This window comes from Enhydra lutris, unplaced genomic scaffold (genome assembly GCF_002288905.1).
Source record: "Enhydra lutris kenyoni isolate GAN:26980312 unplaced genomic scaffold, ASM228890v2 scaffoldscaffold12, whole genome shotgun sequence".
Classification (NCBI taxonomy): domain Eukaryota; kingdom Metazoa; phylum Chordata; class Mammalia; order Carnivora; family Mustelidae; genus Enhydra; species Enhydra lutris.
This window is the reverse complement of record NW_019154096.1, coordinates 9,807,349-9,827,051: the sequence shown is the minus strand read 5'-3', so window position 1 is coordinate 9,827,051 and position 19,703 is coordinate 9,807,349. Positions and strand designations below refer to the sequence as shown.

The following is a 19,703-nucleotide window of genomic DNA, read 5'->3' as shown; positions in this document are numbered from 1 at the left end:
CATGTCCCCGTGCAGTCCTCGTCAGGTCCTCTCCATGTAGCTCTAGAGTTTCTCCCCATCCCCTCTTCCCATGGCGGTCCTCTAGTCCCCCCATCAAGGGCCACCATCTCACTCAGGTCGTCCCTCAAACCTTAGCCTCTTCTTCTGACATCCTCCCTGTCTCGCTCCCAACAGAATGTTCCTAAAACAAAACTAGGCCATGCCTCTCAGTGTTGCCTTCAAGACACTGGACCATTTATGCACCACATGGATTTCCCATGGAAGCACTGTTGAGCTGAATGATCTCAGGTGCCAGGAGCTGACAGATGAAGCTGCAAGTCACAGACCATGGGGCATCACATCGCAAAATATAGATGGCGGCATCTCCCATGAAAATGAAACAAGTCCATCAGGTCTGCTAAAGAGATTGTGAAGTGCAAGTGGCCATTCTTTCTGCTGTCAGTCTATCCAAAAGGAGAAAAATAAAGAGGAGGGAAGAAAGGTGTGCATACTCCCTCTAGGAAAGATTGAATAGGTGCCTCCAATGAGCCAGGGTCAGGACAGAAACCCTCTGAGCAGATGTTTCCACAGCAGACAAGACAAATGCTCTGGTTAGGAATGTTCTAGCTTCCTGTCCTCATGGATTCCTACTTCAAGAATGAGGCACAGACACACCCACATCTCCGTTCAGTAGCTCAGTAGAAAATAAACTCCATCTGCCCCCCCAGCAGAATCTCTAAGGTGAGGAAGTCTGAGTCCATTAAGAGCCAAATTTTAGAGAAATTATCCCACAAGAATTGCAGGCATTAGTCCTGATTAGTAATGGAATAGCAGTCTCTCCATGGATTTCTTAATGAATAATGCACTTTCAGAAGTCCATCAACACATCTGATACACACTCATCTATTATTTTAATTTTATGTTCCTTCCCCCCCCTCAATTTAGCAGATTAACACATAAACCATTATTTTTGTTTCCTCAAAACAACAGTGCATACTTATATATCCTCCTGGCAGGCCACATTTCTAAATATTCTCATGATGAGGCGGAATGAACGGACAAATACGTCATTTATGGAAATGAATAAAAGGGAAGAATGCATCGTGTCTTCTTATCTCACGTTGTTATTCATCCAGCTGAATTAGAAGAGAAATGGAATGCAGCAGTCGAATATTGCGAGCCTCCAAATGTGCAGGCTGACAAAAGACACACGGAGGTGATATTTTAGTTGGCCACCTTCCTTCCTTACAAGGTGACCTGCTGCTGCTGCTGCTTGGAAGAAGAAAAGCCATTTATCCATTCTGCTCACACTGTCTCGATTTTGGCAAGTCCGTCTTGTCTGCAAAGGTCATGGTAGGAGTACAACAGCAAGTCCAAATATTGTAAAATGTCCAGTTGGAGCCACTTTCTGAACAGCCCTGGCCGGCAGTCCCTCCCCGCTACACCCCTTCACAGGCGACGACTCCCACCATCCTCTTGCACAACCGTTCCCAGCAGGTCCTCATAAACCTCTTGGTTGTTACATGGAAAATTCAGAGATACTGTAACAACTTGCGAGCTAGATAGGTCTGCTCACCATTTTTTCTCAAGAATAAGCTGGTACCTAGGAGAAACACTAAACTCTCACTCTCCCTAGCTTCCAGGCTCTGAAAAATAACCCACTTGGAAATAAGGGTTTTTCTGGGTTTGATTTGTTTTGTTTTGTTTTTTGGTGGTTTTTTTGTGGGTTATTTTTTGGATACTGATGATTTTTGAAATTCAGATATTCCAAGATGGAATTTTCCAGTCCACTGGTTCAGATAAGACACTTCAATGGGGTTTTCTCCTGGTTGAGAGAAAACTCAGTGGGAATGAGGTTAGAACCCTGTGTGGGCCTTTGCTGGTTGGGGAGGCAGATGGCAGGGCAATATGAGGGAGATAAAAGAGTTAAAAGTATTCCAGAGTAAAGTGACTACTTCATCACCATCATAATTCTGTTTCTGGTTAGCCTCGCTATTTACAGCCAAGATGATTCCAATGTTCCAAGCACCAGCTGAAGAGCCTGACATACCTGTGATTAGCAGGGGTTTTCTGGGCCTATGTCTTCCCCAGAGTGACTGGGTTTTTCTTCTTTAAATCATTCAAAATTACTTTAGTCATTCTGGTGTCAGTTCATATCTCAAACACTAAGCAAAGAGGAAGATTTTTATTATTGAAAGATATATAGGAACTTTGAAGATTCAATGCAATAAATTATAAACAGAATGGTCATATTCTTCCAGTGAGGATAAAATATACTTCAGTTTATTAAAAATATTCTTTTGGTGGGAAGCGTGTCAGTATGATTTTCTTGTCATTTTATGAACCCTTGTTGGGTGTGGTTTGTCTATATTCTCTCTAGGGAAGACATTTTTCTCCTTTTTAAAATTTCCAACCAAGACTGTACTTCTTTGCTCTATTTGTGATATCATAAACAAACCAGTTGTGTGATATACACACTGATTTTTTTGTATTTTATCTGATAAATTATGGTATGGGTCTGTAAGTTCTCAAATATTTTTAGTCAATATTCTAAGTGCCCTTGCTGTCAAAATCTTTAGGCATTCTTTAATTTGTTAGAGTATGGAAGTTTAAATAAAGAACATTTCCGTTGGGTTAAGGCACTGTAATTTTCTAAGAAGGGCCAAGAAGCAATGAAATATACTTCTTTTTAATTATTAATTAGTTGGTAATATTAATATAATCTTTAACCTAGGAACAGTGGCTTGCCACAGCCATCTCTCCCTAAGACATCTCAAAAGAAAAATGTACTCATGTAGAAATGAAATGTAACCTATTGTCACTAAGGCTCTGGCCCCAAATCCCTTCTAGGGCTTCAGTGAGCTGAGCAGGATCCCACAGAGAGCTCCCTTAAACAAGTGAGTTTCCTGCACTTTCATTTCCAACTGTTCTGTCCAATTGAAATTTAAAACTCCTTAAAACGGAAAACCTAGCAATTCCTTGCAGATGAGCCTAGAGCAGTGCTGGCCTCCACTATAACAGCTTCCTAGGAACCTGAGGCAGAGAAGAAGTAGCAGACCTAACTGGTCCCAGAGGTTTCCTGGCTCCACCTCTCATGGTCACCAAAAGTGCTTGTTTCTGGAAGGCAGGTTTCAGGGCTCCCCCCACCGAATCAAGACACCCACGTGTCTCTCACGACATTTGAGTGTGAAAGCCCACCATGTATTAACATCATTCGGAACCATGTAAGGCAGGGTAACATTAAAATAATAATTAAGGAAACAGACAAATAAATACCTATCAGAAAGCCTGACTGATTCTGCAGGAATGTGCCTTAATGGGGACCTCACGTGAAACAGGGAGGCATCAGACGAAAAGGGCTTCAGAAACCACTGTTTAAGAAACACTGATGGAGAGTATAGAAGGTGGGGTCTTCTTTGGGAGCCTGCCTTTAATGAAATGATGGATGGGAAGAGACAAGCATCCAATATGTTTAAATATCCTTGTAATGTTGGCTGTTCCACTCACGTCCTAGATCAGACTTTATTAAACACACTGTTTGCCCTTGAGTGGCCATAAATTAATTTACTACCTTACTATAAACTAGTGGCCACAAACTAGTTTACTAGTTCACTGTGGTGGAAGGAGGGGCAGCATGTGCACATTTGGGGAGGGCAAGTGTATAGCAGGTTTTAGTAAACTTCTTATTGGAAACTGCCCCTCTTGCTGGGTTTTTACAAACCAAGACACCCAGATATACTACCAAAAAAAAAAAAAAAAAAAAAAAGTATTAAGAATGCCCAGATGTTTCTCCACCCTCTCCTGGCCACTACTCCCCACACACCCAAGAACCCCAACTACATGATTATAACAATGTAAATTACTTTTGTCTGTTTCAAATTTGTTTTAAGATTGTATTTATCAGTTTATTAATTTAATGTATTAATTTATTTGAGAGAGAGAGCTCAAGCTGGGGGAAAGAGCAGAGGGAGAAGGACAAGCAGATTCCCCACTGAGCACAGAGCCCCATACAGGGCTCGATCTCACAACCCTGAAATCATGACCTGAGCCGAAATCAAGAGTCAGGCACTCAACCGACTGAGCCATCCAGGCGGCACTTAAATTGTTTTCATAATCACGTTGAAGTATCATATCTTGTACCAGAATCATAATAGCATTATGCACCTTTCCTTTTGTTTGTTAGTTTGTTTTCTTACTGTGGCTAACCTCCAAGATATACCTTTCACAACCATACACTGGCCACTTATGAAAGAATCAGTAACAATGTGTCGTCAAGGTAATGTTCCGACTTTCATAAGCATTTGCTTCCAAATAGAAGTCCAAGTCATTCTTGTTTGAATCCCCAGGTAGGTGTGTCTCAATGCCTGGCTCTTGGAAAGGTGTAAATGAGTAAGGTTGTTGATGCTAATAAATAAATTGGTTTTTAGTTTGGTCAAAGGGACTTGGACTCCCTCCTTTGTGTGAATCTAGAAGTCAAAAGGAAAAATAGTTTGCATTTAAAAAAATAAATAAATAAAATAAATTGGTTGAAAACATGAGTAAATAGATTTTAACAATCTAAATCGGTTAGGAAAAAGTGAGGGTAATTTCTGATCAAAGAGAGAAAATGGGAGTATAAATTGAGCCTTCCAGAAAGATTCTCCAGAGCCAACCCTCTTCCTCGGGTCCACTTGCAAGTTGCATTGAGGAGTTGCTGTGAGGGGTGTGTGAAGCCTGGGCGGCATGGGCGTGTCTGGTTTTCAGAGTCAGCCTCTGACTGAGCCAAATTAGCAGCCTGTGCTCATGCAGGAGAGGCAGGCTTGACGAATGGCATCCTTTGTCTCCTGGAGGCTTGGCCAAAGAGGACGGTCTTCTCCTGGGGTCCAGGAGAAAGACGGAGTGCATGGAGTGAGAAGGAGAGGAGCATGAGGAAGGCCCTGAAAGCTTTGGTGAGAGAAGTGACCCAGTGTGGCTGGTCTTTCACAAAAGCAGGGGATCCCGTTATGGGCCAGGGGTGTTGACCAGGGTGGACGCAGATAGAGAAGTTAATGTGATCAGGGGCAGATGGTGGTAGTGAAATCCGGGTGGTAACCAGGGAGGAGGTGAGAAGTAGTTAGATCTGGCTTGTATTTTATATTTTATTTTAGTGTGGTATCGCTCCTATTCTTTTTCCACAAGTGATTTTTTTAAAGCCTTTATTTATTTATTTGACACTATTTTTTAAAATATTTTATTTATTTATTTGACAGAGATCACAAGTAGGCAGAGAGGCAGGCAGAGAGAGAAGAGGAAGCAGGCTCCCCGCTGAGCGGAGAGCCCAACGCGGGGCTCGATTCCAGGACCCTGGGATCATGACCTGAGCCGAAGGCAGAGGCTTAACCCACTGAGCCACCCAGGCGCCCCTGTTTGGCACATTGAGAGAGAGTGAGAGAGCACAAGCAGGGGGAGCAGCAAGCAGAGGCGAAGGAGAAGCAGACTCCCTGCTGAGCAGGGACCACCCCCCTCACCCAATATAGGACTCGATCCCAGGACCCTGGGATCATGATCTGAGCCAAAGCCAGATGCTTCACTGACTGAGCCAGCCAGGTGCCCCATATTTTAGTTTATAGTCAATAAAGTATTCTTGCGGATTATCCGTGACATGTGCACAGAAGCAAGAGTGGAGGCAGGCCGAGGAGCCTGAAGACTTGGCAGCCGTAACTCGTAAACAGCCATGGAGCGGGTTTATGAGGGTGAGAACTCCCTTTGAAATGTTTGCCGATCCCCACACAGAGGTGTGAGGTGGACCAACATGCTGAGATAGACAGGAAAGGTCAGCTGGGAGTCATGAGGTTACAGACGCTTCTCAGACAATGACATGCGGCCAGGGTCCACCAGGACCTGAGTGGGAGGAGGACGAGACAGTCCAGCCCTCCCTCTCAGGCCTCTCCCGCTGTCAGGAGTGGTGGAGAAAGGGACAGATCAGCAAAGGAGAATGGGGAGACACGGGGAGTAAAGCCAGGAGGAGACCCGGAGAAATGTGCTATCTGGAAAGGCTGCTGAACAGTGCTTGAAATGCTGAAGATAGGTCGCAGGGATAAGGCCCGAGAATAAAGCCTGTTTGCATCCAGGTCAGCGTCCTGATGGTTTTCCAAGAACAGGTGTGTGAGGCCAGGGCCGAGCCTGACTTAGGCGAGGGGGTGGGGTGGAGTGGAGGGCGCCGAAACACCTGTGAGGAGGGACACCCCCCAGTGGTGAACACATGGGTGTGACGAGTGCGTCTTACAGGTTCACCACAAAGATCTCCTGATTGCCGAGGAGAAAATGATCTCCTCTTTCTTAGAATTCATTTCCTTGTCTTGATCATTGCCCCCATTTCCCCTTTCTCCCCTAAATCCTCTCTCTACTTGAAAGGGTTCACGTTAGCGATGGTGGGACAGCTTGCCGCCAGTCCTCAGGTGCAGGGAGGGAAGGGATTATCCACACTTGATCATTTTAATATTGAAAAAGGAGTAGTTTGTCTCTTTCAGTGTTTTGCTCTCCAAAGTAACTAAATAGTGTATTTTTCTTCTACTTTTGCTTTCTTGGCTTTTAGTTCCATTACTGAAAATGGGACTCATACCCAGAAATAGTCCAAACAAAATCTGGCTTTTAAATATAATGCTTAACTTGTAACTACAGATGCGGTAGATATAAACAAAGTTACCTTTATGGGATGGAGTGATTTCTTAAAAACCCCAGCTTGTTCCACTTGACCTGTTTTTTGCGCTTCTCATCTCATTCACCAGTGATTACAGGCGAACCAAATAAGTCAGATTTTTGAGAATGTCTACTTATGTTGTTTAGAAGCAGAGAGGGTAGGATGACAGGTCTGATGCATGGTCTTGCAGCAGAGCAAAGTGTAATAGTATTAATTTGTGTTAAGTGCCATATTTTACCTCTAATTAATCTGGAGTATCCACGTTATTAATATTCCTTCCTGCCACTAATCTCTTCCATCCGTCGTACATTTGTGTATTCATTTTGCATTCTCTGAATTAGACAAACATGTTGTGAATTTCCCTGTGTGGCCTCTCGTAAATCAAGACACCTGAATTTGGGTGCTTTCCTGTCTGTTACTTACATGTGATGCGGCCTTGAACTTAAAACTCATCCTTCTCCTTCTCCATGAACACAAAGGAATATGTTTTCGTGTTTAGAGAGGGGTATACAAAAGAGAGTAGGGGTTGAGAATGTGGACCTTGGAGACAGATACCTGGTTAGGTCCCCTGAAACGTTGAGATCAGACAGAGTGTGTGACAGCAGTCCAAACATACCGACCACACTAACGACAAACTAATGTGAGGGTTAAAAGAGTTTCACATGTTATGTTTAAAGATATGCAGAATTAGATTCTTCTCATAGATCTGATTTGAGTTTTATTTCCTTTTCATTGGATTACTTTGTTTTCATCATGCAGATAATAACATGTTTTCCTGGCTTCACAACAGGCAGTAAAAATTAACAACCTACAAGCTGAATGTAAAACATAAACTTCTTTCACCAGAATAAAATTTGGCTTTTTGTTTTCCTGTCACCGTCCATAAATTGTGTTTTCCTGTGTGTTTATTGGGCGAGGGGGGTGAGGACAAATGATAGATTTTGTGACTTTTCATGACATCACTAGTATGTCCATATGGATAGGACATAATGGCTTTTGGAATAATTAGCTACAAAATAAAGGCGAGAGAGAAAAGGTCCTGTTCAGAATGACTTGCATGTACGAATTGCTCCTGCTTTAATCAGATCACAGTTGCTGGGTCGGAACCCCATACGGACCAATTAGTTTCATCCAGTATAAAAGCGATGTTTTCTGGTCTTAAACTGTACCTCTCACCCCGATCAGCTGTGCTCAAGGAGCCTGCTGTGTGTCGCAGAAGGGAAGCCTAGAAGAGTGTCCATGGCTCAGCACAAATTAATCATAACCTCTGAATGCAGAAGGAGCTACCCATGGTGTCAGCAGCACATATGGGCTATGTGTGAGAAGAATACGTAATTCCAGAAAAAGCTACACATTATTTCAGGATTGTTGTCCTCAGTGCAGAGCAGAGCTCATGAACATTTTACACCGTGGACCCCTCTTGGCAGTCTGTTCCCAAAGAAAATTCAAATGCACAAAATAAATGGCATAATGTTATAGAGGGAATCTAATTCATTGAGATGGAGTTACCAAAATATAAAAAAAAGTTTTTATCCATGCTTTAAATAACATAATTTTATAGTGACTTTATTCATTACCATAAATTCAAATTAGTAATTAGCATAAATGATATTTCAGAATATCTTCAATATTAATACTGATGTGAAGGAATAAAAGTATTGTGATTTTTCTTGGTTCAGAGTTACCAGCCTTGCCAAACATCACTGTGATTTGTTACTTACCCTATTAGTTGATGAAAATGCTAAATTACAATTGGAGGAAAGTTCACAACTGTCTTTTTAGAAGGCCTAGGTTCTTGCCTCTGGGTTGAAAAATCAGAGATATCTATCTGAACTATTTATAAATTTTCATGACCAAAATGTTATTATTTCATCCAGGAAAGCACTCCACTATTTAATGTAAAATATTTAACTTTCACCTGGAATTGATTTCAAAATACAACTATTGTGGTTATAGGGATAACTTATTAATAAAAATTGACAATGGGGACTTTGAATTTATTTTAATAAATGTACATTATATTGGGTTGTATCAAGGTTTCGCCTAACAGATGGAGGAAATTTTCCAGAACTCAGATGTGATAAAATCTTCTCTCAAATAAAACTTTTGGATTGGTATAGAATAAGACAAATTTTCTTAATAAAACAAAAAGTCAAGTGTTGGTGTTTCCCCAATTCCCAACATGACTACATGGCCATGGAAAGAAAATACACTAGAAATATAAATTGTCATCAATTTTTTAAACTAAAGAGGAGAAAAAACAGGAAAACAAACATATTTCTAGGACATGAATATCAATTTTACTTGAATAATGTATGCAATTAAATAATATTTGAAATTCTACAACTACTAAAAGTATTTCATTGAAATCATCTCTGTCCCATATATGAAGCTTTTGAGGACTTTCCATGGGCAGAAATGTAGTCTTAATCTATTAATTTTATATGGAAATATGAATTACTTGGGGATTAGATCATTCATGTGGAGTTAGAAGACACAGAGGAGAATAAAGTAAACATGATACTTTATGAATCTTTTTTCCTTGGACTTACATATTTTATCAGCAATTTACCACATGTCTTTGTTTCTTGGTTTTCTGTCTACTTACGTGAAAGCACAGTTATCTCTTCTTTTTTTTTTTTTCTTTTAAAGATTTTTATTTATTTATTTGATAGACGGAGAGCACAAGTAGGCAGAGAGGCAGGCAGACAGAGAGAGGGAGAAGCAGACTCCTCACTGAGCAGGGAGCCCAATGCGGGGCTCGATCCCAGGACCCTGGGGTCAAGACCTGAGCTGAAGGCAGAGGCTTTAACCCACTGAGCCACCCAGGAGCCCACAGTTATCCCTTCTAACAACATTCAGCAGCAGATACAATAACTCACAGCAATGATTATTAATATATATATTTTTAAATATATGCTGAGTTTTAGGACAGGAGACCAAAAGTTGATGAAGCCTCTGTGGACTTTCTCTTCCTCATTTATGCTTTCTAAGGGCCCCACAACTCTAAAGCATTTCTTCTTTCTGTACTGACACCCATTCGAAAAAGAATCCTCATAAATAGTATGAAAAGTGACTCTCCAAGATGATCCAAGAACATACAACATTTTAACCTTTTTAACAATTCTTTTCTAGGCTGAACAGGACAATGGCCATCCTCTGCCTGCCTTTGCCAGTCTCCATATTGAAATCCTGGATGAAAACAATCAGAGTCCGTATTTCACAATGCCCAGTTACCAAGGCTATATCCTGGAATCTGCCCCTGTGGGAGCAACCATCTCTGACAGTCTGAACTTGACCTCCCCTCTGAGAATCATGGTTCTGGACAAGGATATAGAAGATGTAAGCTCAGTATAAATGTTGCTCTTGTTTCCTTGACGCAACTTATTATATTTATGTCAACAGGAACTTTGACAGAGACGTTGCAATGGGAGCTATGGAATAGAGAACAGAGTCCTTGTGGATAAGAGTCTCATAAATGAGAATCCTAGTGTTGTAATTTCATTTCACGTCAAGAATACTATAAGAAAAGAGCATATTTGAATTCAGCGACGTTTTTTTTTTCCAGTTTTATAGATACTGCATATAGGGAAGAAAACAAATGTTTTGTTTATATTTGCTAACCCCCCAGGAGTTTTTTTTATTAATATGGGTTAAAAACTGTGTATACAGTTGCTGATAGGGAACAGTCATGGCATTAGACAGTGAGTCTACAAAAACACAAAGGCAGTGCTGGAGTATGATTTGGGGGACTTTGCTGACACTATGTTATTTGGGGGCAGCTGATTTGCTCCTGCTTCTGCTGGTGGCTGTGCTGAAGCTTAGATGGTCTGCTCCACGCATAGTGGTCTGTGGTGGTGACACTAGCTTACACATTGGGAAATGTTCCAGGCTGGGCGGATCAGTCTATTTTCCCCCTTCAGTCCCTCTCTGGTTGTAAAGAACAGACAGAAAATCTATACCAGGCCAGTCAGAGCACTCCAGGAAAGGAAAAACAAGGAATTGGAGCTGGAAGGTTTTGGCATCATGTATTAAAGAAGTGAAAAGGACTTTCGAGCCACTGGAGCCAAATTTGCTGGCCTCATGGTAGCAGTTTGTCACCAGCAGGGGAGAAGGGGCAGAAAAGAGTCCTGTTGGGGTTGTCGGGTAAGACTTTCCATGAAGATGGAGGTGTTCTGCAGCTGTGCTGTTCACCCCAGGAGCCACGAGCCCCGTGTGGTTGTGCAGCGCTCAGCATGAACTGGACTAGGAACCTCATTTTAATGTTTTTTTTTTTTTTAATTAACTTAAGTGTAAATCATCCCCTGTCCCTAATTGGACAGCACAGCTGTGGAGTGTCCCCCAGATCTCATTCCATGGCTTTTGTCATCTGTCTGGTAAATGAACTTCCAGACTCTTTTTTTTTCTCTTTCTGGAAAAAGTGTGTAACACTTCACCAAGGCTGTGACAACTCCATGTGCACACTCCTCTTCCAGATCCCTTTCTGCCTCCCAGTCCTTTCTCTTCTCTCATCCACCATTCTTGTCTTTCTTATTTCTCCTCTTCCATCTCATCATGTTATCACATGTCACAAATATCACAGCAGTAGCTGTCACTGAGTTCTAAGTACCTGCCAGACAGTATAGTAATTGCTTTATCTTGTATTAATTCTCTTAAATCTCATGGCAAACATAATAGATGCTATTTCCCATATAGCAAAAGGGGAGATGGGAGCTATTTTAAATGCCTAACAGTGATCACAGGGTTCATAAATGGTGGAGCTGGTCCTTGAGCCAAGGTCTATGAGAAGTGAAGTCCTTGATTTTAAGCACCAGACTAAAGTTACCCCTATCTATTTGCTACCGTCTGGCTCTAATCTGACTATGATAATGGCTGATGAATGCTACAGACTTTCTTCCAGAAAAGTGCATATCCATGTACAACTTCCCATCCTAGCTTTAAGGGGTTAGGGATCCCCTGAATGTCTTCATTTAGTGAATCCTTGCTAGAAAACTCAGAGCCACCCTAATACGTTTTATATAGGCTAAGCTACTGGTAGAACTAGTGCTGTCCCATAAATTTTGGTATGGCTCCTATTTCATTTTTAAATTGGAATGCATAATCATACTTTGAACAGTGACTAGCTAATTTGGGAGATTATCATGGTTTTTGTCACACCTTCATGAACACAGTGGTAAGCAAAAGCTGAATCCTGAAGAAGAAAAATAAAAAAAAACAAACAACTAAATCCTGAAGAAGAAAAAAAAAAGGGCTAAATCCTGAAGAAGTTTTACTTTCTCCATAATTGCAAAATGTACACGTCTGTACTCATTGATGTATTTACTATTATTATTATTATTATTTTGCTTGATGTATTTATATTTCTGAATGGTTGCACACTAAGCCCTACACTAGCTTGTGTACATGCTGACTTTTCTGGATTGTCATTCACTTTAAAGATTTTCAGATTGCTTCTAAGAACCTATCAAGAATGGTGGGACTTGCAGGGTGTCACTGAGGCATGTGGGAGAGCTCCTGGGTCTAGAACACCTGGGAAACATGATTAGCATTGTGCTCTGAGTGCTGACAATTCCAGTGACCCTGTTAAATGCTGAGTGTTTCCAGGGGTGGGGCAGCGAGCTGTGGTTCTGGGAAGTTTGTGCTTTGGAGTTAAACAGCCCTGTTTGACTCTTTGTCCTACCGTGTAATGGCTGTAGCATATGGAGGGGCTCCCATTCACCAGTTGCTCCTTTTGCTTAATCACCTGTGATCCGAAAGGTCAATGATTGCTGCCTTGTCCTGCTCCTTTACTCGGGGCTGGCGTGGATGGGTGGGGAGAGCACCATTCCCATAGATGAGGCCATACAGATGGAGAGTGGAGCCATTACCACATCTCATTAAAATATCACATACTTGAACACTGTGTATCTGGCCATTCGTTTCTTATTTAGGCCCATCCTCTTTCTGAAATTAAGAACAATGAGTGCCACGAGGTGCCTTGAAAGGGAACCAGTATCTCTAATCTAGTTATAAATGTTTCTAAAATATCACATACAACGGACAGTCTTCTCATCCTTCCTATTTTGTCCTCTGAATGTTTCACAACTCTCTTTTCCTTTCCCATCTTTACAACCATTACCCTACTCGCCTCTCATTAGAATTACCTCCTGATGTGCTTGCCATTGTATCTTTTTCTGACTCGGGCCTCTCTCTCACCTGGCCACTAACGGTGATCTCTCTGAGAGCTCATGTGGGTCTGTGCCACCTGTCTGCCTAGCATGCTGGTGGAACATCGCGTCCCCCGCACAAGAGAATGGCTAGTGTCACTCGATGCCTGAGCATTCCTACCCCATCATGTGCTCAAACTCCCTGACTCACCTGTTACATTTAACAATTACTTGTAGTCTCCTGCACATGCCAACCTGCTTCTTATCTCATTTCCATTGTTTATGACATTTTCATGTTTTGAAATGTTTCATCCTTCATTTCCCAAGCTGACTTGGACAACTTATGCTCAGTGTTTAGAATTCCACTCAGACTTTCCCTCATCCAAGCATCTTGCCCAGACTCTGCTTCCTCCCAGATAAGCTGCCTTTCTCACCTCTGTGCATTTCTCTAGTGCTCTACTCACGTCATTGTAGATGCCTTGCTCCCTCTTTGAATGTAAATAGAGGATAGAGCCTACATCTCAGTCACTTCTGTATCTTGGAGATCTAATGCAGTTCCCAGAACTTAATAGGTTCTAGTGATTGTTTAATGAGCTCATGCATTCAAGCATGAGTAAAGGGATGAGGACATCTAATATATGCATCAAAAATTCTAGTGGTATTGATTTAACTGTGTCACAACATGGCCCCATTCCATGGTTGGACGACTAATTCCTAGAAAGCTCTTCATCCTATTGAATTGGAACTAACCTTCTTGCAATTCATCCAGTATTCCTGACAGCTTTCCTTTGCAGCACATAGAATAAATTCGTAGAATAGTCATTAATATGTTTCAAGATACATTGATGTCCTTCTGAATCATCTCGTTTTCCAGGCCAATGACTGTTTGTTTTTAAAAAGTAAAATATGTTCATTGCTAGGTTATTTTAAGATCCGTGTTAACAAAAGAAACTTTAAGGCCCTGGCAGTTCACAGGCAAGAATTTTACTACATGGTAAATTCTTGCTGTTTCTGAATGTCAGAATTAGTGAAATCAATCAGCACAGGGATAATAGGATTTAAGAATAAAGACAGAGACATGTCACCACATGCAGACGTTACTAACAGAAATGGAGGTTCCGTATCAGGCGTGAAAAGAAGTCTTCACGGTAGCAGTCAGTTTCCTGAGTTGTTTCAAGAATAGCTGTGCCACAGGGCATATGCCAAGAGGAAAACGGACTTGGATTATTTGTCTAAAAATTAAGCTCTGTTTCTTTCCTTCAACTCAGGGGAAAATAAGACAAAGTTTTAAAACGCAGTATCAAGGATTGGTGAGTTGTGGTGTTATTAATGGTGTACATTCCAAGTCAGAGAGAATCTTAAGAGTCACAATGAACTTGAAAAAAAGAGTAAAAAATTGTGTTAGTGTTTCTTTTCTATAGTTTTATAAATAGCGACATATAGATACATATATTATATACAGAGAGAGATATGAATCACCTTTACGTGTTTTTTTTTTTTTTCAAGTACTCTTAGCTTATACTTTCAAAATAGCTCAGAAGATAGGTAAACAAGACATGGCCAAGGTTTTCAGGAGGATGTCAGAAACCACTGGGTTTTCAGAAGCAGAACTACCAGAAGTTGGTTCTTGAATTCTGGTTACAAAAAAATAAGTAAGTAATGAGGAACAGGAATCAACAGAGGTTACTCACTGGGCTTGCAGAAAGGCAGTCACTTAATTTCAGCTGGGTTCATGTTCCTGCATAAAGTGTTACTGTTTCGAGATAAAGGCATCCTTGAATCTAGTACAAAACACTTCAAGGTGCTGATATGTGTTTATATGCTTTATACATATTGATATGCCATTGTATGTAAGTTATTTCAGAGTATGAAGACAAAAGTTGAAAAAAGTTATTAGTTTAAATGTACTAGAAAATGTCATTGTCTGTTTCTCACTAGTGTATACTTGTATGCCGTATGTGTGTTGTGGTCATGTATGCTTACATTGTTTTTTCTTGATGTTAAATTTGCAAATAGGTCCCACCTGGTGGAGTTCCTGTAGGTACTGGGTGTTGATTTTGAGTTTGTTGTGAATTGCTGTGGTTATTTCTTAGCTCTTTTTTGATTTTCTACTACAACAAGTAGACTGTTAATTCATGATCACTTATATAGAAATCTACAACTACCATAAATATGTATATGCTTGTAAATGTAATTGAAATGTATGTTCCTCATGTTATTGGTTAGAGTAGAATGAATTGTGCAGAACCCAAAGTGCAGCTGAACTTTAGCAAAGATTATTCAGTTGTTAAATGTTTTTTCAGTCCGTGACAACCATGCATAATTCATCACAGTATTCTTTCTAAAAGATTCTAAGTGTGGAGCTGAACCTTTTTGAACAAGTTTCTCTAAGACAACCACTGCTGACCAATTCAAATTGATAGATGAGGTTAATTTTTTTGTCCTTTCTTATTATACTTTATAATTTATGTATGCCCATAAGTATGCATATGTATGTATATGCACATATACTCACATTTCTGTGTTATATGTGTGTATATATATATGAGAATGCATATAAACTTGTGTGTGTGTGTGTGTGTGTGTGTGTGTGTGTGTGTGTGTGATATGATATTTTAATTCTTGTTGGAAACCCAAAGTTGGCTTTAAATCCAATTACTTATTATATTTGAATGTCTTTCTTCTCTATGATGGGATTTCTAATTCTACATTCACCTGTTTGTTTACATTTGCATATGTGTTTACCTTTGCCTTCCTTTTCTTATTTTGTGCTGTAAGTGAACATCAGAGTTTATTTTACCCTCTCAGAAAATAATACACAAATCAGTGAAATGATATACTTATGATATATACTGACTGTATACTTTAGACAAAATAATCTACCATTTGTCTGAAGGAAAAAAGAACATTTATTAATCAGCCTTCTTTGTACATATTAATTAGTTAAAAAACTAATACGTATTTTGAACAAATTTATAGACAAAAGGACTATATAAAATCTATTGTCCCTATCAGAATAGTAAGCCAGAATGTTATCGATTTACACCCATAGTATACCATACCTGAAACTAGTGTTAAAAATAAATCCAGGGGCACCTGGGTGGCTCAGTGAGTTAAGCCTCTGCCTTCGGCTCAGGTCATGATCTCAGGGTCCTGGGATCGAGCCCCGCATAAGGCTCTCTGCTTGGCAGGGAGCCTGCTTCCCCCTCTCTCTCTGCCTGCCTCTCTGCCTACTTGTGATCTCTCTGTCAAATAAATAAATAAAATCTTTAAAAAAAAAAAATCCAAGTGTTAAGCTTTGAGTAACAACTAGCTAGATATTTCCAAATATGTATTCTTAAATTCTTGTCCTCAAAGAAACATCCAGATATTCACCAATGGTCTCTACAGATCCAATATATAGATTTTTAAAAGTTGGTACATGACATGTTTATAAAATTTGCAAGTTAAAATTTAATCAAAGGTTAACTGAGCAGGACAGATTAAAATGAGCTAAGAGATGTCGTGGACAATTGTAGCTTTCCGTGTTATCTTATCTCTTTACAAAAAAATAATCTGCATGTCTGGGAAGTGTTATTTTATTCCCCAGTTATTACAACAGGACTTGAAGTGAAGACAAATTATCCAAAGGTCTTTAATGTTTCTAGTCATCAAAAACAAGTGTCTATTTATGAGGTCCTGGTGTATATATTGTCTTCAAATGCAAAGCCTTTGACAATGAAAAACTTGCATCTTCTGTCAACTGGGAAAGGGTCTATGTTGTTTGGAACACAAGCATATTATGCAGTTTTACCTACACACATGCTGGTTCACAAGCCAACATTCACTGCAGTTTTGCACCCTCACAATACCTAGCATTAAAAAAAAAGTGCCTAGAGGCACCTGGGTGGCTCAGTGGGTTAAAGCCTCTGCCTTCGGCTCAGGTCATGATCCCAGCGTCCTGGGATTGAGCCCCACATCAGGCTCTCTGCTCCGCGGGGAGCCTGCTTTCTCCTCTCTCTCTCTGCCTGCCTCTCTGCCTACTTGTGATCTCTATCTGTCAAGTAAATAAATAAAATCTTAAAAAAAAAAAAAAGTGCCTACAACATGTGTTGAGGTTATGCATGAATATATCTAACAATTCTACTAACAGAGGCGCCAGTTGAAAGGAAGAAAAGAAATTGGGAAAATGTTCATTCTATGCAAGTAAAGAATGACCGAAGTACTTGAATAAAGGGAAAGAAGTAAATATTTGCTTTATCAGGTCCCATAGCAGTGCTTATTCACTTTGAATTACTGGGTGTTTCAAATCTGGGCAAAGGAAGCTATTCTTCAGCACCATTATGAGTAAAGTCAGAGAACACAAAAAAATATATGAATTTAACAGGCTAGTGATTTTACCTTGATTGGTAAAATCAAGGACAAACATTAAAAAATAACAGACACTCCTACTTATTTAGGTTTTTTTGTGGTTGTTGTTCATTGAAACTGCATTCTAACTTTTCTGCTCATTTAAAAATAATCATTGGATTTTATCATAGTTGACTTTAAAGTACACAGTAAGAAGCAACGTCAAAATGTGGTTCAAGATACATTGAGTTTACGTGCATTTTATAATCTATTTTTAAAACAAATATTTTAACTTATTAACTAACATGCTTGATTATCCAAACACCCCACCTGCTAGCCATGCTGACCAGTGGGGGTCATGACCCTGACATGGAGCCTGAGGTTCCTGCTTGAAAGTATCCAAGGAAAGCCTCTGACTTTTCACAACTCTTAACAACCTTGATTATTTTATAGTCAAGAAACCAGTGGAAATTATTATATATAGCATTATTTTTTCTTGTTCCAGGATCAATAAATGTAACATACTGAACTGACATCACAATCATGGACATAGAAGCTACAATAGTATACCGACATGCTATATCTCCTAATGAGATGTTACAAATATAGAACTTGTGTTCCGTTCAAATGAAGCCATTCATTTCAAAGTTGTTTGAAACATACCTATTGCATTTTTAAAAAGGTATATAGGTTACAGTATCTGTGGATCAAGCCATGCCTACCTTTTAATATAGTAGGACACATTTTAACTTTCTCACTTACACATAGAAATTTTTAAAAGGTCAGTTCTAATTTTTTAATCAAATGAACATGTCTTTAACAATTCCAAAGTCTATAGGCTGCCCTCAGCCCCTGATTTCAGATTTGGAAAAGTACTCTATGATACTAGATTATATTTCACACTGTGCTATGCATCATATGTATTTTTTTCATTTGAGTCTAGTTGACACGTGCTGTGACATGAGTTTCAGGTCCACTTCTCTGTATGTTATGCTGAGCTCAGCGCATGAGTAGGTCCCATCTGTCACTGCACAGTGGTCTTACAGGACCAGTGACTATCCCCTGTCCTGTGCCTTTCATCCCAGGACTTACTCATTCCATAACTGGAATCCTGTTATATATTACAGGCTCCCCTTAGTGCACAATATTTTTATAGTTGCCAAAACCTATAGAAACACCTCACCTCCCTGTGTCAAGTCTGTTGATGTTGTTTTTGTAAAGCTTTGTCCATAGTCCTGTTTCCCACTATTCATTTCTCTTCTCCACCTGCCTTCTTACTCTACCACCAAACACCAGTCCATATCTCCCCACTTACATCCTTGTTCTTTCTCTAACAGGCAGAGATTAATATCTTATCTTTCAGGATGGCAGTAAGACTGTGAAGGGTTTCCAATGCATAGTTAATTATCTCTGTTTTGAGCTCTTGTAACCCCTTCTTCGTTATGTATATGTCATTTTTCTGAACTCTTACCGGACACAATGCAGCCAATTCATGTATCTTCAAACTAATCTAATCTAATCTAATCTAATCATCTGAAATTTTTAAATTAAAATAAACATTATGTTTCCCTTTGGAGAGCCTTTGCAGCATTAAAATAAGAAAAAGCAAGCATGGTATTTATAGGTAATGAATTATACATAACCAATTTTATTTATTTTACATTAAATGTGAAAACAGAAGAGTAATAGGCGTATGTGCAGTTTATTACCACAAATGAAGTAGTTGTACAATCCTACAGCTAAAATTTTGGGCTGCAGTTTTCTTTTCTTGCATTTATTTCTTATTCCTCAAGTCCGATGAAGTTCTGGAGAATATTGATATTAAATAACCAAAAAGAATAAATTCAATTGGATTACTACTTATCCTATTTACATTAAGTGTACTTTTCCTTTTTATCCACATTAAGTGTACTTGTACTCACTCTGCTATGGTGTTTTCCACAAAAGTGGTCATTGTCTTTGCATAATTCAGCTCAGTGATGAGTGAATGTCTAGTGAAACCTATCTTGTCTTTGGACTATTACAGTCATGCATAGTTTTGTAATAGATTTGCAAAATTCATCTCCAGTTAATGAGCTAATAGCTACATTGTGTATTCAACATTTTAAATAATGGCATTCTTTTTTCAAAGACGAAAGACCCAGAGCTTCACCTTTTCCTGAATGATTACACCTCAGTCTTCACCGTTACACAAACTGGCATCACTCGCTACCTCACCTTACTTCAGCCAGTGGACAGGGAAGAACAGCAGACTTACACTTTTTCGGTAAAAGGCTTTCATATACACATTTGTGTGTGTGTGTGTGTGTGTGTGTGTGTGTGTGTAAACAGAAAGATATCTGTTTAAAACTGAAGAAGTCAATAATTTAGGAGGAAAATGCAATATTTTCAAGGAATTGAGAATTAAGATTCTCAATAATAAAATTCTTCACATGTATCTTTTTCTGTTTTATAAGTTTGTGCAACTGTGTTAACATTCTTTCCAACAGAGGAAAAATAATTTTCAAGATGGAAACAGGAAAATTGGAGTCTTGTTTTTCACCATACACTCATAATTGACTTAAATTTGAGATATTATCATCTAGAATCCA

At 39.6% G+C, this 19,703-nt stretch overlaps 1 protein-coding gene across 4 annotated transcripts in view; it reads left to right on the top strand.

Annotated features, from left to right (window-relative positions):
* LOC111144760 (protocadherin related 15) overlaps positions 1-19,703 on the top strand; it is an 817,855-nt gene that overhangs the window by 426,734 nt on the left and 371,418 nt on the right. For all 4 annotated transcript variants that reach the window (XM_022499204.1, XM_022499203.1, XM_022499205.1 and 1 more), the window contains exons 10-11: positions 9,773-9,979; positions 19,244-19,378. In XM_022499204.1, coding sequence (XP_022354912.1) covers positions 9,773-9,979; positions 19,244-19,378 — 342 coding nt within the window. The remainder of the gene's footprint in view (positions 1-9,772; positions 9,980-19,243; positions 19,379-19,703) is intronic.